The 23,074-nt window shown below is 39.1% G+C and overlaps 1 protein-coding gene across 4 annotated transcripts in view; it reads left to right on the top strand.

Annotated features, from left to right (window-relative positions):
* Positions 1–18,314: 18,314 nt before the first annotated feature.
* ANK2 (ankyrin 2) overlaps positions 18,315–23,074 on the top strand; it is a 694,188-nt gene continuing 689,428 nt past the window's right edge. For 3 of the 4 annotated variants that reach the window (XM_079154590.1, XM_079154588.1, XM_079154614.1), the window contains exon 1: positions 18,315–18,899. In XM_079154590.1, coding sequence (XP_079010716.1) covers positions 18,828–18,899 — 72 coding nt within the window. In that variant the 5' untranslated portion in view covers positions 18,315–18,827. The remainder of the gene's footprint in view (positions 18,900–23,074) is intronic. The other variant, XM_079154601.1, reaches the window with a different exon arrangement.

Here is a 23,074-nt window from a genome sequence, read left to right as displayed (position 1 = left end):
CTATTTTTTAATTTTTTTTTTTTTTTTTTTTTTTTTTTTTTTTTTTTTTTTTTTTTTTTTTTGTGTGGTGGTGCTGGGGATTTGAACCCAGGGCCTTGTGCTTGAGAGGCAAGCACTCTACCAACTGAGCTATATCCCCAACCCTATTTTTTATTTTGAGACAGGGTCTTGCTAAATTATCCAGGCTGTCCTTGAACTCCATCTTTCTGCCTCACTTTCCCCAGTCTCTGGGATTACAGACATTTTTGCACATTGATACCACATTTGTCTGGAGCCCAAAGAATCAGAAAGGAAGGAAAGTGTTCTCAGTAGGAAAAATAGTTGTCCAGTGCCACAGATTCTGTAACTGCTACCAAAAAATAATCTCACCAGGCATGGTAGTGTATGCTTGTAATCCCAGCAACTCAAATGTCTAAGGCAGAAGGATCACAAATTTGAGGCCAGCCTCAGCAATTTAGTGAGGGCCTAAACAACTTAGTGAGAACTTGTATCAAAACAAAAAAATTTAAAAAGGCAGGGGATGTGGCTCAGTGATTAAGTACCCCTGGGTTCAGTCCATGGTGCCAAAAAAAAAAAAAAAAAGAGATGATTTTCAGTACCTCAATTTGAATCTATTTGTATTTTGCACATAATTACAGCTATTTCCATAATATGGCTTCCAAACTTCAAACAGATCAGCATGGCATTAAAGGAAAAACAACTGCTTCAGGTGGCAGATTGAATAAACAAATAAGTGATTTGTTTAACAAATAAAAACAAACGGTAAACAAGGAGTAATTTCCTGAGAAGGAAGGAAACAGGAAAAAAATTTTTTTTTTTTTTTTTTTTTGGTGCTGGGGATCGAACCCAGGGCCTTATGCTTGCAAGGCAAACACTCTACCGACTGAGCTATCTCCCCAGCCCAGGAAAATATTTTTAAAAAAGAAAAATCAAGCACCCGAAGGAATAATAATAAAGAGGAAAGAAGGCTGAGTGTAATTCAGTGACAAAGGGCTTGCTTAGCATGTTCCATCCTCAGTGTGCCAAAAAAAGTAATAGACCTTTAGTAGGATCACATAGTCCTAATCATTTATTTATTTATTCATTTGGGTAGGGATTGAACTTGGGGTCACTTGGCCACTGAGTCTCACTGAGTTGCTTAGCGCCTCGCTTTTGCTGAGACTGGCTTTAAACTTGTGATTCTCTTGCCTCAGCCGCCCAAGCCACTGGGTTTACAGGTGTGTGACACCTGCCCAACTCCTAGTCATTTTTAGAAGGCAGAGAAGTTATAACATCTTAGATGTGTTTCTGCAAATGTTGATTAATAGAAACATATTTTGAGCCAGGGCAGTGGTGCACGCCTATAATCACAGCAGCTAGGAAGGCTGAGGCAGGAAGATCTTAAATCAAAGCCAGCCTCAGCAACTGAGCAAGGCCCTTAGCAACTTAGTTGCTTTGTCTCTAAATAAAATATAAAAAGGGCTGGGGATGTAGCTCAGTGGTTAAGAGCCCCTGGGTTCAATCCCTGGTACCAAAAAGAAAAGAAAAGAAAAAAAAAGTCTACATCCATCCATCTGTACAGCCATTCCTCCATCTATATGTCGATCCATCCAATTACCCACTAGATAATATATTAGAAGTGAGTTCAGTACCTAGGGAGTTTGTGTTCTGATAGGGAGGAGGTACACATAAATCCTCACAGTACAGTGACAGTATAAGACCTGGCATACAATAGGCACTCGATAAACATTTGGTGGGCTGGGATGCTCCTTAGTGGGAGAGTGCTTGCCTAGCATGTTAAAGGCCCTGAGTTTAATCCTCAATACAGAAAACAAACAAAAGGAATGAATGAATGAATGAATGCATAATGAATTACATAGGTAAAATGAGAGTATAAAACACAAAAATGCATTCAGGGTACTGGGGAATGAACTCGGGGCCTCACAAATGCTCAGCTTGTACTTTCCACTGAGCTACATCTCAGACTCTATGAAGAACTTGGGAAAACATGCTGTAATTATTGCTACTCAGGAGGCTGAGGCAGGAGGATCTCGAGGGTAAGGCCAACCTGGATGATTTAGTGAGAACTAATCTCAAAGTAAAATTAAGGGGAAACAGGGGGAGGATGGGATGCTGGGGATGTAGCTAAGTGGTAAAGCATTTACCTAGCATGTGTGAAGTCCTGGGTTCAATTCCAACTATGGCACAAAGAACCTATAAGGGGTGGAAGCAGAGGTGCCACCTGGTCAGATTTGTTTTAGAAAGATCATTGTAGGACCCTTCACAGGATCAGAGTCAGGGAACCAGTCAGGAGGCCCTTTAAGTAAAAGAAGGAGAAAACAGGGAGGAGAGCCTGAAATGAATAACTGACAAAAGAAAGAGACTACCATAAAAGAGTTGGTAAGGGGAGCATTTAATTAGTGAGGTGGGGAGGAAGAGTGGGGAAGCAATAGGAGATTAGCATAATCCCCAAATTTCTGGTTTTGTGAGGATGCAGAGAAACAGCTGAAGTTAGGTTTGGATATGCTGAGTCTGAGATGCTTAGTGGACCCGAAGAACTGACCTACTCATGATGCTTTTTCCTCATTCTGCTTCCTCAGCATTACTGTTTTCCAAATTCTCATTTGTATTGTTTTAAAAAATGATTCAGGACTGGGGATGCACTTAGTGGTCGAACACCTGTCTAGCATGTGGGAGGCCCTGGGTTTGATCCCCACCACCACCACACACACACACACACACACACACACACAGAGAGATAAAATTAAGAAGAGGCAGAGAAGAAATTCAAAACCATAAAACTAAAAGTGTATTTGCATATCAAAGTTAAAAAAAAGGAGTTAATTATCTTAAAAACTAGCTTTTAAGGCATTTTTAGAAAAAAAATAGAACACTAATTGTTTTACTTTTGCAGTCTAGACTTTTTTCTTCCTCATTGCGATAAATTGCTCTCCATTTCTCTCCTGTTCTCTCTGATCTATTTTTGCAAAGTTACATTTATGTACCATCTGCAAACCAATGAAATTTGCTATTCAAATTTTCCTAGTTGCTCCCATTTACAAATTCTTAAATCATATTTTAAGTGATTAAAAAAAAGTGCATCAAGGGTCAATTGTATGTTTTCCCATCTATAAACCTATGTCTAACTTTATTTCTTTTGTATTTTTCCCCCAATCTCACCCAGAATTAACATCTTAAAGGAAAAAAATTCTATCATATGGCAGATTTCATATATATATATATATGTATATTTGTGTAGTTGTTTTAGGTTGTAGTTTCCACTTTTAGAAGAGTGCCTCTTTACAAAATACTATTTCACATTTTCTGGAACATTTTTATATAGCTGTTTCAAGGATTGTGAGGTTCAGTGTGTCCTAAATTGGCAGTATTCCTTAATCTTCCTCCTTTCTTCTTCCAACTTCCTAGCTGCTCTGAATGGACAATATTATCTTAATACACTAGGATAATCTTGTCCTACAAGAGGAAGTTGTCCCCAGCACTAGAGCAAGCTCATAAAAGAATATTTCACCCTTTTGACCTACTCAGGTAACTGGTTTGAACACTGGTCTGCATGTACTAGGCATGCTGCCCAGGAGGAACTGGATGTTATCCCAGTGGAGAAGAAGGTCACCAGACTCTTCTGGGGGATTAATCCTGTCTAAGTTTACTGTTCTTGTCCTTTAAGGTCAAAGTAAATCATGTTGACCGAATGGTTAAGTGTACACATAAGTGCAGTGGTGTTTTCTAACTTTATTCATTTCCTGGGCTTTACCTAGGGGCACATTCAGAAAGTTAGCATTATGCTCCCCAATGCAAAGCTTGGCCTATATTAATTTCAATGTTATCCTTTTTAATATTTTTTTTATTTTTTAATTTGTCCTAATTAGTTCTACATGATAGTAGAATGCATTTTGAAACATTGTACACAAATGGAGCACAACTTCACCTTCCTCTGGCTGAACATGGTGCAGAGTCACACTGGTAGTGTGCTCATACAAGTTTAGAGGGTAATAATGTCTGTCTCCTTCCACTGCTCTTCCCATCTCCCCTTCCCTCTCCTTACTCTACACAATCCAACGTTCCTTCAGTTCCTTCATTTTTCCCTACCACCCTCCTCAGTGTCATCTTTGACTCTCAGAATCACTCATATTTAGTTTCTTAAAATAGATTGTGATAGAAGTTGCTGTGGTGTGTTAGGATTGTAACTTACAGTACTCCACAGTGAAAAGGAATGAGCCATTAATGCATGCAACAACTTGGATGACTCTCGAGGGAATTTCCCTGAGCAAAAAGAGCTAGTCTCAAAAGGCTACATACTCTGATTCTAGTTATGTAACATTTTTGGAATGAAAACATCTTAGAAATAGAGGACAAATTAGTACTTGCCAGAGGTTAAGGAGGGGATATTTATTAAAAGGTAGCACAAGTGATATAAGAACTGTTTATTATCTTGTCTTTGAATACATGAATTTACACAGGTGATAAAACTGTATAGGATTTAACACACACACATACACACACACAAATACAGTCACAAGCAGGAACAAATGAATATAAGTAACACTGGGAATTCTGAATAAAATTGGTGAATTGTATGAATGTCTGTATTATGTTTATGATAGTATACTGTACCTTTTTCTGTTATCATGGGGATACCTGGGCAAAGCATGCAAGGGATTTTGCTGTATTATTTTTTACAACTGCATGTGAATCTGCAATTATTTCAATAAAAATTTTAATAATAAAGTTATATCTAGAACTTGTAGTATCATATTCATATAAGCTTATCATATAATGTCTTAATTATTACATATTTGTTACAAAAGCTTTTTGTAGGTATCAAATGTTATATTTTAAAAAAATGAAACTGGGCATGCATGGTGGTGCACACCTGTAATCCTAGCAACTTGGGAGGCTGAAGCAGGAGGATTACAAATTTGAGGCCAGCCTTGATAACTTAGCAAGACCCTGTCTCAAAATAAAATTTTTGAAAAAGGGCTGGAAGCTGGGGATTCTTCTCAGTGGTAGAGCACTTGTCTAAGATGTAGAAGTCCTTGGTTTGACCCCCAGACTCACACCACACAAAAGATTTATATGTAATGATATGGACACATACACACATGCACATGCACACACACACACAAACACACACAAAACAACTTTATCCAAAAGCATATAAATATTATCCTCCATATATACTTATTTTGTGTGCTAAGTGATCTGGAAGAACAAGTAAGAAAGAGTTCACAGTATTTACTTCTGGGAATGGGTCTAGGGGAATGAGGAACTGAGGTTTCTTATTTTTCATTTTACATAATTCTATAATGTTTCTGTGCTGTTTACCATGAGCATGTACTACCTTTATATATTTTAGATTTTTACCAGATTCCAGATTAAAAATAATTTTAGAATGTTCAGTGAAACAATGAAATGTACTTGTAAATACCAGGTTAGAAAACATCTGGAATAACTTCAAACAATTAGTTATCAAATAGTTGTAAACTAAAGGCCAGTGTGTTCTTCAAAACTTGTCTTCCTACAACTCTATTATTTTGAAGAAGCCAAAAGTGACTGGAAAGGAGAAAAAACAAAAACCATTCTTTAAAAGTGCTTATGTAAGCCAGGTGTGGTGGCACATACTTATAATTTAGTCACACAGGAGGCTGAGGTAGGAGGATTCCAAGGTCAAGACCAGCTTCAGCAACTTAGCAAGACCCTCTCTCAAAGTAAAAAGTAAAAATAAAAAGGGCTGTGTATGTAGCTCAGTGCTAAAACACTCCTGGGTTCAATCCCCAGTATTGCAAAGGAAGGAAGGAAGGGAGGGAGGGAGGAACTAAAGAGATTTTTTCCAATTCTGGTTGAGTTCCTCAAGTTACCAACAATAACCATTCATTTCCTGCCTACTATTGTAGAACATGTTCTGGGGTAGTAAGCAGGCATGTGATATGGTCCCTCACTTCAAAATGCTAATAACATAGGTACTGGAAATAAGGCATGTACACAAAAGATAAGTGACTATCTGTTACAGCATAAATATTACATATATTGTAGAAATAAAAAATAAGATGAGATGTGTTACATGATGTAATGAGACAAGGAAATAGTAGGAATTGATATAGTTGTGTATTATGTAGTAATAATAAGCTGTATTTGGTATTTGCCTGGACTTGTAAAACTAAAATAAAGGCGCCTGGTGACAAACTTGCTGTGTGGCCAGATGACACTCCTGAACAATGCCAATGTGAACCTTTATCTATGATCTGAGTGGTGGCTCCTAGTATAGTCGTGTTCTTGTCTTTATCAATGAAGACCAGAGCATGTCTGGGCTGAAAATCACTACTTAAACCCCTGGACTTTTGGAACAAACTATCAGCAGCACCATGACCAGAGGACTCCACATCGCTCTGTCTCTTGACTGCCCTGGCTGCTGTCCACTCCATCACTGATTGCTGATAGACCGTTGTCACTGAGGCCAGATGACTGACCACCTATCCTGCGGCAACAACTGCCACCCAGCCTTCAGCTTATTGGACACTCGAGGACATCCAAAGACATCCCAGGAGCTGAAAGAGGCGACAGCTGAGAAGAATCCCCTCAGTCTTGCTGATTGACTTCTTGATTAAAAGACGTTGCATTGAGTAAGTCCAAGGGGATTGGACTCTAGGTGAATAAGGGAGTGAACCTTCAATGTATTTGTGACTTGCTATTATTAGGAATGTTAGGTTGAGTGTGCATTGCATGAATAAAATCCACTTGTTGGAACCAAACTTGATTCCTCTCTTACTCACTGCTTACAACATGATTACTGTAGACAGTAAATTCTAATAAATCATCAGAGGATGAGGTAATAGCAAAAGTCCAGGGAAATTCAATAATGCTTTTTCTGGAGACAACATAAATTTGGTGTTTTATTTAAGATTGAGTAGATTGATTCAGGTTTATGTGGAGAAAAGATAGGAAATAAAATTGGAGAGGAGGGCAAGTGTCTTATGTGAAGAGTCTTGAATGTTCATCTTCCGACATTCAGTCTATATTTAATATGAATCGAACTTGGATCAAGAACCCTGTAAACTAGAATATCTGCATTTCAATCTATTGATTTGTTTTGTGTAGCTAAAACTCCTGCCCTTTTAGTTGATTAGATTTAAGATTGTTTTGGACCTTGTATATATATATATATATATATAGGTTTAAGATGGTTATTTGGAAGTAAGCCCAATTGTCTTTAGAGATTTATTACCCCTCTCCATTTTGTCTGGAAGTTGTAGAGAGACTTTTTAAACCTTAGGATATAGGGTAAAAAGCAAGGTTTAAGGCTTTTAGACTACAAATTCCACCTAAAATGTCAAATACATACACACACACACACACACACACACACATACACACATACACACACTTTCTCTCCTCCTCCTCCTCCTCCTCTTCCTCCTCCTCCTCCTCCTCCTCCTCCTCCTCCTCCTCCTCCTTCTTTTTTCTTTTGCAGTGCTACAGATTGAACTCAGGGCCTTACACATACCTCCCAGTTATCTTCTATTGAAACTCTTGTCCTTATAACTAAGGAGAGTCTTTAGCTTCTTTTTGGGTTATATGTGGACACAGAGGAGGAGAAACCCCCTATGAGCTAAGTGCAAATAACTACAGCCAGGTGGTATGCCAGGGATAACGGAGCTTGACATTTGTATGCTATGGCCATTTATCATTTACTGTGTGCCAAGTCACAAATACTAGATACTCTGGAATGCAGTCCTTGATAAACATCAAAAGAGACGGGTAATGGCTTTAGTGGTAGACCCACAGCTTCCTGGGGGGTCTACCTGCCTTTTTTTTTTTTTTTTAACATGATCTAGTATGGTAACAAATTAAAGCATTCATTTCATTTTCTTCATGGTCTTCGGTTGATTTTAGTAATCAGGGGAAGCATGCAGAGAAAAATTAAACCTCAGAGTTTGAAAAAAGAAAGAGGAAAGAAAATGAATGTTTTCTAATCAGAGTCTGAAAATACATGTGAGGTTTTGTGTTGTTTTTGTTTTGTTTTGTTTTGGGGTACAGGGGTACCCTATTGTTGAGCTACATTCCTTTTTATTTTTTATTTTGAGACAGGGTGTTACTAGGTTGCTAAGACTGCCCTCCAATATGTGATCCTCCTGCTTCAGCCTCCCAAGTAGATTTATGAGTTTTAATAAAGCTGCAAAGGGTTAGATAATTCATCAGGACGTGCTTGGCAAGGGCTCAGACTAGCACTTACTAGCTATGTGACTGTGTCATAGATCTAAATTTTTTGGGTCTTATTTTCCTTTTCTATAACATCAGTAACACTGTTCTGCTACTTCATATAGTAGTTGTGAGGCTCAAATGTGAGTGGTAGGTATAGAAGGCTATAAATGAAAAAGTAACTATAAACCAGGTGTGGTGGCACATTCCTGTAATCCCAGTGACTCTGGAAGCTTAGGCAGGAGGATCTTGAGTTCAAAAGTAATTATAAAAGTGGAAATTTAAGATTAAGGAGAAAAATAATATCCAACATGTCTTTGTGTTTTTTTGAGTTCCCAGAGAAAATAATAATCTCATTTATAACTTGTCATATACATAAACACACACAAGAACCATTAAAATTTAGAAAAGTAATTTGCCCAACATCCCAGACTATGAGATATAATCTGAACTCAAAGCCACACTTGTCACACAAAATATGTAACTTGAATGTTTAGACCTCCACAGATAGCTAGAGATTTTAATAATGATGGTAATGAGTCTCTTTAATGAAATAGAGACCAGTAACTAAGTGGAGAAAATAAGGCTCTGCATTTTTTGGGGGGTGGGGGTGGGGGTGTACCAGGGATTGAACTAAGGGGCACTCAATCACTGAGGCACATCCCCAGCCCTGTTTTGTATTTTATTTAGAGGCAGGGTCTCACTGAACTGTTTAGCACCTCACTTTTGCTGAGGCTGGCTTTGCACTCTCAATCCTCCTGCCTCAGCCTCCTGAGCTGCTTGGATTATAGGCATGTGCCACCAAGCTGGGCTAAGTGCATTTTTTTTTAAACATTTTTTTTTTTTTTTTTTTGTATTCTTTTTAGTTGTCAATGGACCTTTATTTTATTTATATGTGGTGCTGAGAATCAAACCCCAGTGCATCAATTTGTTAGGCCAGCACTCTACCACTGAGCTACAACCCCAGCCCAGCATTTTTTAAAGCTTGATTGAAATGCCACTCAATGCATATATTGGAACATATTTATTAACATTGATACAACATGATGTATATTAAATATCCTTTGGAGGACTGGGGTTGTAGGCAGAGGAAAAGCACTTGCCTGGAATGCCTGAGGCCCTTGGTTAGATTTCCAACACCACAAAAATCAAATGAACAAACAATTCTTTAGAAAGTTTATGCCAATTTATATTCCTTTTAACAATGCCATAATATAAACCCCCAAACCTTTTTCTGAACATCTTTGGGAATGTTAATTTTCATATCTTAAAATTTCTTCTCTGAAACTGGAGTTGTGGCTCAGTGGTAGAATGCTTGCCTAGCACTTGTGAGGCCCTGAGTTTGATCCTCAGCACCACATAAAAATAAACAGATAAAATAAAGGTATTGTGTCCATCTACAACTAAAAATATATATATATTTAAAAAAAATTTTCTTCTCTGGAGCTGGATGTAGTTTTGCATGCCTATAATCCTAGCAGCTTAAGAGGCTGAAGCAGGAGGATCACAAGTTCAAGAGCAGTCTCAGCAATTTAGCGAGGCTCCAAGCAACTCATTAAATCCTATCTCAAAATTAAAAAAAAAAAAAAAAAAAGTGAGGGGGCTGCTCAGGATGTGACTCAGTAAATAATTGCCCCTGGGTTCAATCCCCGGTACAAAAAAAAAAAAAAAAAAAAAAAAAAAAATCTCTTCTCTGCCAATTTTATAGGTGAAAATAGTATTCTGTCATTTGAATTTGTATTTTTTTTTTTTTGGGGGGGGGTACCAGGAACTGAACCCAGAAGCACTTAACCATTGAGCCACATCCCTAGGCCTTTTTATGTTTATTTAGAGACGGGGCCTGGTCTTGCTTAGCTGCTTAGGGTCTCACTAAGTTACTGAGGCTGGCTTTGAACTTGCAATCCTCCTACCTCAGCCTCTGAGCCACTGGGATTATGAGCATTTCTTTTATTTCTGATGAAATTGAACAATTTTTCATCTGCTCATTGGAAATCACTATTCAATCTTTCGAGTTCTCTTGATTCCTCCTACCCTTCTTTTATGGTACTTGTTTTATCTCTATATTAGGAATATTAATTTCCTCTGTGCATAAATATTGTAAACACTTTTTCTTTGAGTCACTTATTTTTTCTCCTCATACATGCAAATATATGTGCACATATACATGTATTTTACTTTTTCAGACCCAAATGATGAGTAATTTGTTTGTTTCTTTGGTATTGGGGATTAAACTCAGGGACATTTAACCACTGCGCCACATCCCCAAACCTCTTTTGTATTTTATTTAGAGACAGGATTTCATTTAATTGGTTAGGGTCTTGCTAAGTTGCTGAGGCAGGCCTTGAACAAGAGTAAATTTTTATTTAAAGAAATTTTACATTTTTTTATATAGGATGATCTTTCAATCTTTTCCTTTTAAAATTCTTTCATAGGTATTAATCTTAAGAATATCCTGATACAAAAAGTATATAAATATTTGGAAAGGGGATTTTACTTCAAAGCAAAGGATGGTAGATTTTATCCTCAAGGCCATGAAAAGCCACCAGGGCTTTGTAAATGGAAAGTTTTTTTTTTTTTTTTTGGAAGATATTCTTGCTGAATTATGCAGGATGTTTCAGGTTAGAAAGAGCTCTGCAGGACCATTATTAAGAAACTACAATACAATGTAGCTGAAAGCCTGGACTAAAGCCATGGATATGGAGGACAAAAATGAATCAGGACATTAGAATAGACAAGTTTGGGGGAGTAACTCAGTAGTAGAGTATGCACTTAGCATGCATGAGGCCCTGGGTGTGACCCAGAGCACCCTCGCCCCCACCAAAAAATAAAAAAATAAAACTGATAGGATTTGGTGGGTTATTAGAGTATGAGAGATGATATAGTGTAGAGTGGTCCAGAATGACACTACAGTCACTTGAGTGTCTCAGTTGATGGTGAGAAGCTCCATCCACATCGGGAATGAAGACGATGCAGGAGGTTTGAGCACAGTCACACATTACATAATGACAGTTTGGTCAATGATGGACCACATATATGAAGGTGGTCCCTTAAGATTGTATTGCCTAGTGACATTATAGCTGCCTTAGTTTGGGCTATGTAAACTCCATGAGGTTTCCACAAATATGAAATTGCCTAACAGTGGTTTCTCAGAATGTATTTACCCATGAGTATATTTGGGTATATGTATTGATTGTGGGGATAGATGAGAAAGAAGCGAGGAGGACTGGGGTGAGGCTCGGTGGGCAGCACTTGGCCAGCACGCCCAAGGCCTTGGATTTGAATCCCAGCACCACGCACACTCAAAAAGATGTATTTCATTTTATTTATTTTATTTTTGAGTCTTGATAAATTGCCCAGGCTGGCCTCAAACTTGTGATCCTCCTACCTCAGTGTCTATAGGAGTGTTTACAGGACAATGCACAGTTGCATTGTCTTTTAAATATCTCATATTTTATTTTAATTTATTTTTTTTGGGATACTGAGGATTGAACTCAAGGGCACTAGACCACTGAGCCACATCCCCAGCCCTATTTTGTATTTTATTTAGAAACAGGGTCTCACTGAGTTGATTAGCACCTAGTTTTGCTGAGGCTGGCTTTGAACTCTATCCTCCTGCCTCAGCATCCCAAGCCACTAGGATTGCAGGTGTGTGCCACTGCACCTGGCCAATATCTCATATTTTAGAGACTGAATAATGCCTTTACTTAATCCACTTAGAAGGAGTTAATCTTCTAACCCTCTGAGCACTTACCACGTGCCAGATTGTATTTCAAGTGTTTTGCATATATAAAATCATTTGCTCTTCTCTCAGGCCTATGAGTGGGAGGGAGAGGAGTAAGAAATGAGGTCAGGAAGTCAATAAGGTTGGGGGAGGGGTAAGAGATGGTAGATGCTTCTGGTATTTTGAGTTTTATTTTAAGTGAAATGAAAGATTATTAGAGAGCATTAGGAAGATGAATCGTATGGTTGGATTTACATTTTATTTTATTTTTTGTGGTACTAGGGATTGAACCCAAAGACACTCTACCACTGAGCTACACCTCCAGTCCTTTTTATTTTTTATTTTGAGACAGGGTCTCTCTAAATTGCTGAGGTGACCTTAAACTTGCGATCCTCCTGCCTCAGCCTCCCTGGGACTATCGATGTGTGCCACCACTCCCAGTTTGTGTTTAGATTTTAGAGGTAACATTCAATGCTCTGTTAAGAATAGAGGCTAGGACTATAGGTAGTTATTACAATAATCCAAGAGAAAGGGGACTGGTGGCTTGGACTATTGTGGTAGCAGTGGAGGAATTGGGAAATAGGTTCAGGTTATATTTTAAAATGGGGCCAGTCAAGGATGAATGCAAAGTTTTTTTGCATGAGGTTTTGGAAGGATAGAGTTGCCATTTATTGGGATAGTGAAGGCTGGTGGTGGAGTAGTACATGGTTAATTTTGTGCATGTTTAGTCTGAAACATCTACTAGATATCTAAGGGGACATGGAGAGATAGTCAGTTGGCAAAGTACAGGCTGGAGGACCAGGCATGTGATTTGGGAGTTGTCAGTATATAGATGTATTTAAATAATGGAAATGCATGAGATCAACTATAGACTGAACAGAGGGAGAGAAATGAGGACCCAGGACTGAAGTTATGGATCGAAAAGGAGCATCCCATGAAGAAGAAGGAAAACCAAGACAAATTTTGGAGTCCTGGAAGTCAAGTGAAGAAATAGATGTCAAACGCTGTCAAGAGAGAAATCAGATGACAAGAGACCAAAACTGGCAGAAGTATATGACAACACAGAGGTGACTGGCAACCTTGACACCAGTTTTAAGTGAAAGGGTGAGGAGAAAACGCGAATGGGGTAAATTTAAGGGAGTTTTTAAGGAGAGAGGAAGTGGAGATAGCAAGGACTGGATAGACATTTTTCGGAGGCAGTTTTTTCAGTAGTGGAGGAGAAGAAACAGAGAATCAGTGAGATGGGGAATGACTTAGTAGGTGGGGGAACAAGAACCAGAGTGGGGAACTTGCAAGAAAGACGTCCACAGTGAATTTGAGTGAGAGATCAAAAGCCCGCATGGAGGGCATGATCTTGCATAAGAACATGCATAATTTATCTATGGTAAGAGGATAAAAGATATTGTCAGCACATGGGCAGATTTATAGGAATGGTGGTAGAAATATATTTTGGTTGCTTCTGTTTTCTCTGTGAAATAACAAGGTCATCAGTTGAGAATGAAGAAACTGCAGTGCAAGGAAAAAATTGTTAATGATTTTCTTGGAGAGTAGGAGAATGAATTGATTAGAGAAATATGGTAGGATTGCCACACAGCATCAAGAGTCTGCCTGAAATTAGCAGCCATCCATATTGAGAACTCTCAGCATTTTTCTCCAGCCTGCATAGTTGAAGCTTATAGTAGATGGAAAACTAGATTTAACTAAGATTTATTTTTGCCAGATGAGTATGGCACAGGGAGAGAGGGACAAGTTGAAATTTATATAAGATAGTTGTTATAATAATTAAATATAATGCTTGGAGATGGAATAGGGACAGCAAGAAAGTAGTAGGGTTGATAGGAGGTTTAAGTGGAATTGAAGAGTTATTGGAGATGGGTAATAGATTGAGTCAGTTGGAAAGTCCTAGAACATGGAAGTGGATAGTGGATAAATGAGGCAGAGAGGAAGTGAATTCATTGGAAATTAGCAGACATGTTGTCCATATGAATTTTTTTTTTTTTCTTGTGCTGGAGGTCAAACCCAGGGCCTCACAGATGAATCCAATATGCAGAAATTATGGGTAGTCTAGGGTGATTTTAAAAGGACGTGGGTTGCTTGGCACAGTGGTGCAAGCCTGTAATCCCAGTGACCCAAGAGGCTGAGGCAGGAGGATCAAAAGTATGAGGCCAGTCTTGGCAATTTAGTGATATCTTCAGCAACTTAGTAACACCCTATCTTAATTTTTTAAAAAATGGACAAATAAAAGGACTGGGGAAATAGCTCAGTGGTGAAGCACCTGTAGGTTCAATCCCCAGTACCAAAACAAAACAAAGGACTTGAATTTTCCATGGGAAGGAGAGACAAATATGGGGTGGGGGATAGCAGTTATGAATAAAGGATGACCTGAGACAGGAGGAGGGCTGTTAGAAGATAGATAGTCACCACTCAAGGGGGCTTGAGAGACTTGTAGTAATCTTGATTTTACAGTTTCCTGGTAAATGCAAGGATACCTTTCCTGGAGTACTCTTTATTGTTTTTGCAAGTGACAAGTGATACCAAGATTTATAAAAGTAAGAACAAGAATATTCTTCTACTTACAATATTACCTTATATATAGTTCTATTCATATCTATAAATCTCAACATCTATTTCCATTTAACTACCTGATATTTGCCTATTTAAAATCAGAATGGAATTTATTCATGTCTCTGTTTTTTGTTAATTTGAATTAAGTACCCCAAGCCATTAGAGATTTAAGATGCTGAATTTGGATTTCTATGTGCCCAGTTATGACACAGAGCATCAGTGAGCCATAACAATATTACTTGCCCTATTAAGTTTCCTTTGATTCTCTAGGACCAAACTCAAGGGGTTCTTTTAAAAACACATTTACTGCTGGGTGTGGTAGCACATGTCTGTAATCCCAGGGATGTAGGAGGCTGAAGCAGGAAGAACCAAAGTTTGAGGACAGGCTCTGTAATTTAGCAAGACCCTAAGCAAATTAGCGAGACCATGTCTCAAAACAAAACAAAACAAAACAAAATAAAATAAAAATAAAAAGGTCTTGGGATGTGGCTCAATGGTAAGCACCCCTGAGTTCAGTCCCTGGTAGAAAAAAAATTCCATGTTTGAGCATTGATATAACTCTTATTCTTACTTATGAATATAATTACTCAGGATATTTATTTATTTATTTTAGTGCTAGCAGTTCAAACCTAAGTCCTCATGCATACTTGGCAATTGCTCTACTAATGAGTAATATCCCCAGTCCAAATATGTATGTGTTTTTATGCACATTCAGAAATTAGCAGAGTGGAGTTTGGCTTTCAAGATAAGGGACTAGAGTTCAAATTGTGGCTCTCCAACCTTTTAAATAACTTTGGCAAAGATCATTCAACAAATACTAGATCATTCAACAAATATTTATTGGGATAGGAATGTTCAAGGTGCTGAATGTTCTAGGTATTTGAAATAGTGAACAAACCATACTCCTGTATGGATCTTCCTACTTCATGGATCTTACCTTCAAGTGGTAGGTGGCTTCAATAAACAAACCAGTAAATACAAGTTTTATCAGATGATGAAAAGTATACAGAAGTGATATATAGCAAAGAGGAACAAGTATAGTGGGTATTATTATCTTCTAGAAGGTATTAGTTTTCTAGGGCTGCTGCTATAACAGAGCACCCCAAACAGGTGGCTCATACAACAAACAGAAATCTCTTGTAGAGGCTGGAGGTCCAAGATGGAGGTGTGAACATGGCTGGTTCCTTCTATGGTCTGTGAGGGAGAATCTTTCCTGTCTTTCCTCAACTTCCGGTGGTATGCTGGTGTGCTTTGATGTTCCTTGGCTTCCTGAGATATTACCCTAATTTCCACCTTCATGTTCACATGGCATTCTCCCTGTGTGCATGTCTATGTGTCCAATTTTTTTCTATTGATGAGAATGCCAATCATGTTAGATTAGGGACCCACTCAACTCCTGTGTGCCCTCATCTTAACTAATTTTATATGCAACAGTCCAAGGTCAATTCTGAGTTGTTGGGAATTAAGATTTCAACATATAATTGGAGAAGGGGCTGGACACTAGTCACTCCAAAACACAGGTAATCAAATGTGAGATTGGCATAGAGACCTGAAGGAAGTAAGGGAATGATCCATGCAGCTACCTGGAGGAGGAGTGGTCCAGGTACAAAGGACCTGAGACCAGATTGGGCCTGGAATACTCAGGAAATAGAAACAAGGCTATTGTGGCTACAGAAAGTGAGCTAACGAGATTGCTAGAAATAAGACCAGGTGAGCAGAAATGAAGGATTGATTTTGGACCTTATAAATGACTTGGCTCTTACTCTGAGTGAGAAAAGAAAACACAGGAGTGCTTTGAGTGCTGGCTGGCTGCTCTGTTGCAAGTTGACCGGTGAAGAGCAAGGGTGGAAAAAGGCAGACTTGTTAGAGACTTTAGCTAACAGGCAGGTGAAAGATGACGACTTTGACTGGAGGGATGTAGTGGAAGTACAGAAGTGGCTGGGCTCTGTAGAATGGATAAGATTTACTGATGGATGAAATATGGGGCGTGAGAGCAAGCAAGGAACAAATGTATTTCTGACAATATTAATGTTCCTGAGCAGTCCAAAGATAGAAAAAACTATATTCTAGCAGTTGATTTGGCAGAGGATCATTTGAAGTTGCTCGCCTTTGGACATGGTTGTTTGAACTCTAGCTATCCAGGTGGAGGTAGAGGCAGTTGGCAATAAGAATTAGAACTTAAGGGGATGGAGACATATATTTGGGACTTATCACAATATAAATTCCATTTAAAGCTATGGGACTATATGAGAGTAACAGTGTAGTGAGCAGAGAGAATAAAACAGGGACCAAGACACATTCCAAAGTTTAAAGGTCTTGAAAATGATGAAGAGGCAGTAAAGGAGACTGAGACAAAGAAACCAGTGAGATAAAAAGACCAGTCAGCAAGACTGGTGTCCTAGAAACCAATGAAGACATTTCCAGAAAGGAAGGAGTCATTTTTTTTTTTTTTTCTTTTAAATAATGTTTAAAAGCCAAGATATATGAGGATGGAGAGTTGATATTTAGATTTAGCAACATGGAGGACCTTTTCTGGAGAAAATTTTGTAAAATAGATGAAGGAAAGCCTGAATGGAATGGGTTCAATGGAGAATGTAAGGATAGGATTTGGAGATATTGAAATTCTGCAGAGGATCCTGCTGAAAACAGGTGTAGAGAACCGAACAGTAGCTGGTGGGAAATGGGGGATGTCTATGGTATGTTTTGTTCTGGTTTTGATACAATCTTGCTATGTCCTTCAGGCTGGTCTGTCTCAGCCTCCTGAGTAGCTGGGACTAAAGGCATGAACTACCATCAGGGGTTCTGTTTTTTTCTTTTTCTTTTCTTTCTTTCTTTCTTTTTTTTTTTTTTTTTGCTGGGAGGGCGCAGGGGGCAGGTATTGAACTCAGGTGCACTGGACCACATCCCCTATTTTGTACTTTATTTAGAGACAGGGTCTCACTGAGTTGCTCAGCATCTCACTTTTGCTGAAGCTAGCTTTGAACTTGAGATCCTCCGCCTCAGCCTCCTGAGCCACGGGGATTACAGGCATGCACTACTGCACCAGGCTGTTTGGTTTGTTTCTATGTGTATGTTTGTATGGAGATCCATAGGAAAGAGAAAATTGATGATGTGTAAGACCTCGTGAAGGTCATCTTACTATCCGTAAAAAGTCATAATTCCTATCTCAATGGGGCAGTTGAGTCAATGAAAGGAGATAATGATCAGGTCTTGCACAGTGGTTTGCTCTAAATCAATCATAGTTCCAGCTATATCACTGGGAATCAGTAATAAAATCTAGGTCAACCCCTGTGTGGCCTTCACGGTTCCTGCCATCAGCCCTTGCCCTGAAAGGGGACTACTAAACCTTGTCTTGTCTTTTTAGCACTTCTCAAAGCTACAGAAGAGGAACACTCCACCTTAGTGATGATGGGGCCAAGTCACCACCCTGGATAGTAGCTGGAAGGTGCTTTCTCACAGTGATGAAGGTGGGAATGAGAAGCTGTCTTGGGGTAAAGAGGAAATGCCCAAAGCAAAAAAGGCACATCACTTTATCCACCAGCCCACATCTGACAGGAGTTGAAGTTACAGTGGCATTTCACACCATGTTCTCTCGGTAAAATAATTCCTCTTTACCAATAGGGAGTGGTTGGCAGAACAAAGAATGTGTGAGTGTGGAGGCTAGAGGTGGGTGGGTGCCTAACAGAACGCGAAGGGAGAATGAGTGTGCATAGGGAATGTGTGTATGGTATGAATGGAGAGCTGAGAGTGAGTGTGGAGATGGGCAGGGAGGAGCTGGACGTGCCCCATCAGCCAGGGGCCTCCCGAGGGAACGTCTGCCTGTGATGCGGGAGCGCCCGCCGAGGAGCCTCCTTATCCCCACCCACCTCCCGAACTCCGGCAGTCAGTGGTGCATATAGACATATTTCTGGGAGCTGTCCATGAGCTCATCGCTCTCCTGGCGATAGCGGCAGCAGCGAGGGAAGGAGCCTTCTTTCTCCCTGAGCCGCTGCTAGAATAAGCCCGGCCGTTCGCACATTCAGACACGCGCGGAGCGCGGCGCCTTCGGGAAAGGGCAGCCGCCCGTGCAGCCCCGCGGCCAAGGTCGCACGCGACCCCGGCCCGCCATGGACTCGAATCTCCCGACCGGGAGGTAGGTGGGCACAGGCAGGGGCGCGGGGATCCGGCCAGGACTCCACGCGGGCGAGCAAAGGGGACAGCCGCCCTTTCCACTCCTGCGGCGAAGTAGCCGCGGCGCGTCCTCGGGGCGCGGCGGCTGCTGACGGGCCGCAGGCCCGGCGCTAAGGAGACTAAGGAGACGCGGGAGACCCGGGAGTGACAGGAGGAAGAGACCCGGAGCAGCAGGAAGATGGCTTCTCCCACCTCCCCGGCCCCGGAAGGCGGGGCCTCTACCCCGCTGAACCCGCCGCGGATTCGTCAGGTGGGTGCACAAAGTGCGGGGAGGGGCGCCTGCACCCCATTGTCCTCATGTCCCCCTAAGGACCGGGACCTTGCCCCCAATGCAGAGGATGACCAAGGAGTGGCACTGGCACAGGCATGCTTGGCCACATCGCCTGACCAAGACCATTCTCTAAATTTCTTTTTCTCAGTCTCACTTCACCCACATTCAGACACACTCACGCCCCAGAAAAACACACGTCTTCCAAAACCAAACGTGTAACTTCTGCAGGCACACACTCACACACGCCCCGCAAACTCATCCCCCCCACCGCGCACCGAGGCACACACCCAGCTGTCACATGACCCACTGCAGAGCTATACCGTTAGAAGAAACTGAGGGGACTTTCTGGGGAAATGTACCGTAGACCCAAATCCCCCGAGGACCTCGAGAGAGGTTGCTGGAAGCATTCACTTGCAACCCAAAGGAGAGAACGAGCCTGGTCTAGAGGTTTCTTACCAGATCTCAACTTTGAACAGAGATACGCCCAAAAACTGCAGCCCTGTATTAGACAGAACTAGAAGACATGTGTTCCTGTTCTCCCCATTTCTGTAGACTCAAACAGCTTGCCCCAACCAACACTGCTAAGGGAGAATGCACATTTCTTTGACTGTTTGGATAAACCCTGTTTTCTGTTTGTATGGTAATATTAAAGCAAGGGAGTACTCCATCTGGTTGTGATCTGTGATTTGGTATCTAGGGTTTTTTCTTCTGCTACCATTGCCGGGAACTCCAGCATTAGCATTTTAGGTTGTTACAGTAGTAGCAGTTGACCACTTGCTCTGTTCAGGGTAGTGTATGAGTGTGAGTCATGATTCACTAACTGCAAGTAGGGAACTTCTTTACCAAAGAGAATTGGGTTCCTGTTTAGAAATAGAATGACATTGTTTGATACTATTTGGTAGGAAGTATCTGGCAGTATGAAAAATTTGATGAATACCAAGGACACCAAAATTAATGAAAAAATGCTAGGAAAATTTGGATTCCACTTAACAAGCTTTTGTCCTTGTTACAAAAACACTATGTAGTGTAGTAATGTTACATTAGGGTAAACCTTTGTTTATGGGCATTTTTTAATGCAATGACTAAAAATATACATGTGTACATTTTTTTAAGGCAATCTTCTTCCAAAGAAATTGTTAGGGTTTTAAATCCTTATAAGATCCAGAATTCTAATTTTATGACAATGCATTTTTAATTGCACTCGAAACGATTTTTTCCCCTGAAGAATTGTGATAGCAAGTGATATCAAATCTGTACTTGTGATAGATATGCATCTAGGAATGAAGGTGAGAGTATTGCTATTTACAATATAAGAGAAATCACATCCTAAACAAAAAATCATTTTTATACCTGGCTAAATATATATGTATGTCTCTGTATGTATGTGTGTATATATATGTACATATATGAATATTGAGGAAGTAAAATACATTAACTAGAATATAAGCACTCATAAAATGGCTGGAAATCTCATTCTATATTTAGAACATTTTTATTGACCTAAGAAATACTATGTTTGAAAATAGTTACTAGAAAAATTTGCATTAAAGGTCATTGCTATTTTGCAATTTGCAGAGTAGGCATTCTACTTAGAGGAACTCATAATTAAAAGCTGTGTAAAATGACATAATGCTGCAACAGAAAGTTACTGACTGGTGTCCTCTGTTCAGGCTTTCATTTATTTGACCTTACAGAAATACTCTTTTAGTGATTGGTGCATTAATTTGCATAGGATGTAGAAATAGGTTGCTCGAATTATTGGTCATTCCAGTCTACCTGATTCATCCAGTCAGGTGGGTCACAAGTACTGACAACCTCTGGCTGCAGAATCACCATTAGCTTGCAACTGATTTTGAGCAAATAGAAATAGAAAAACAGAAAGAATAACTGGGCTGTCCTGCTAAGCGGTGAAATATTTTAGGTCCTAGTCATATTGTATTTTTAACTGTGTCACTGTTTCCTGGGCATATTTCTCCATGTGCTTTAACAATTCTTTTTCAAATCAGTTCTGGATTGAACTGAAATTAATTTAAAATCTGAATTGTCTTCCTTTTACCAAACCATCTAGGGAGAAAAAGTATAGTTGAAAAAGTATTTTCCAAAGACTTTAATTAAACATTACTGGATTTTAGCAATAAGTTCATCAATCATAATTTTCATTATATAATAGAAATTCAGAAAAAAAATGGTTTAGGAAGGCTTTTAGTGCATACAGATCCATATTTGGATCTATTTGCTATATTGCTATTCTTGTATAATTATTTAATATACTATTAAAATTACATATCAAACTGTACATTATTTTTATATCTTGATCATTTGGACTAAGTTTTTTTTTTTTTTTTTTTTTTTTTTTTTTTTTTTTTAGAACTTTTGGAAAAATGCTTATGTAGTGTGAAATATTTAAAGTGGTCCAGTATCTTCACTTAGTATAGTTAAAAATCGAAGTTTCCAAAAATGGGAAGGTCAAGGAAAATGACCTTCAACTTCATTCTGTTAAGGAGAGAATAAATTTATCAACAAATTTTCTTCTTGTGAGCCTAAGAAATTAGATATTTCCTTCCTTCTCTCCCTTTTTAAAAAAATGGTATCTTTATTTTATATCTTGGATAATTAAGATGCAGAAGTTTTACCTATTTTTCCCCAAACATGGAAGTTAATTTAGTTACCAAACTAGCAAGATTTGCTGGACATCAAACCATGTTTATTCTTTATTTGTTTTCTGTGTGAAAGAAAAAATTAAGAAATGATAGTTTTGCAATTGAGTTTTTAATGTGCATGTCATATATATTGAGACCCATATAATTTCTGTGCCATTACCAAGTAAATTAATTTATTATGTGAGTATGTACTGAGATCTCCCAATGCAAGACGTTTTTACTGTTTCTGGCCCTTACTGTTACTGTTTCTTGTCTTTCTGATGAACTCTACTGGGAGTTTCCATGACATTGATTATTGTAAGACTTGGAGGAGCTGTAAGACATCCTCTGTCATTATGCCAATAAAATATTAGTGTCTTTCTCTTGTTTCCCTAAAATCTCTGGATAATGTCATTTCATTTATAGCAGAAGAATTTTTTCCTGGTTTGCTATGGAAATTTAGAGATCTCCCATATGATAATAATGAAATATTTACAATGAGGCAGGCATGGTACTGAACTAGGCACAATAATCCTGTGAAGGAGATACTGTAATTCCTATTTTCCAGATGATACAACTGTGGGTTTACAGAAACTAGCTGCATGTTCAAGTTCAGAGCTATTGAATTGCAGTTCACGGATTTCAATATTGGTCTTAATGATGCTCTACTTCACAACCACCATTGTTTACTGTCTTCTTCTTCTAATTTTCAGGCATTGTTGACTATTAAGGGAGCTCCTCTTTGCCCTCCTCTTACTCCCTGCTCTCTATAACTATTCTCATGGAGCTCTCTTTTGGGTTGCCTTGATTTAAATATAGGATTTACATTAAAGTAGATTTTATTATTCAACTCCATCAAATGAAAATAACTAAGTTCCATTTCATGTCTGAGTTCTCCAAGAGAGCATTGCTCCAGTATCATGGTGGCAGAGTGCAGAGACCAAGCCCTCTGTTAGCTTTTGCTTCTCCTGGGAGCTACTCAAAGATTCTGGCTGTTTTCACGATAGTTCTGAAGAAAATCATTCTGAGAATAATCTGGGTTAATGGAGACTCTTGTTGAACAAGCCAAAAAAAAAAAAAAGGCTTACATTTTCAAGCTTTTCACTTTCTTCCATTATTAATCCCATTCTTTGTTTATGCTTGTCAAGATGTTATATTTTGAATTTTCATGTTCTGCAAAGCATTTGAGTTACAAGAGAGGATAATTTAGTTTAGACTGAAGGGTTGGGAGAGAGACAATAAGTGAATATAGTGATGTATGAACATCATCAGATTTTTGAAATTTGTTTTACGTTTAAATATAGCAGAATTCACTTTTTATGTAGTTAAATAAGTTTTGACAAATACGAAGACTTGTATAAGTATCATTGCAATCTTGGTACAGAATAAATAGCTCCGTATACCTATCATGTTCATTTACTGAATTTACTGTAGTCAAATAGTTCTCCCACCTTTAACCCCTAGAAGCCACTGATCTGACCCTACATTTTGCCTTTCCCAGAATGTTACATGAAT

This window comes from Sciurus vulgaris (genome assembly GCF_902686455.1).
Source record: "Sciurus vulgaris genome assembly, chromosome: 9".
In the NCBI taxonomy this organism is placed as follows: Eukaryota; Metazoa; Chordata; class Mammalia; order Rodentia; family Sciuridae; genus Sciurus; species Sciurus vulgaris.
This window is presented reverse-complemented; position numbering and strand designations above follow the sequence as displayed.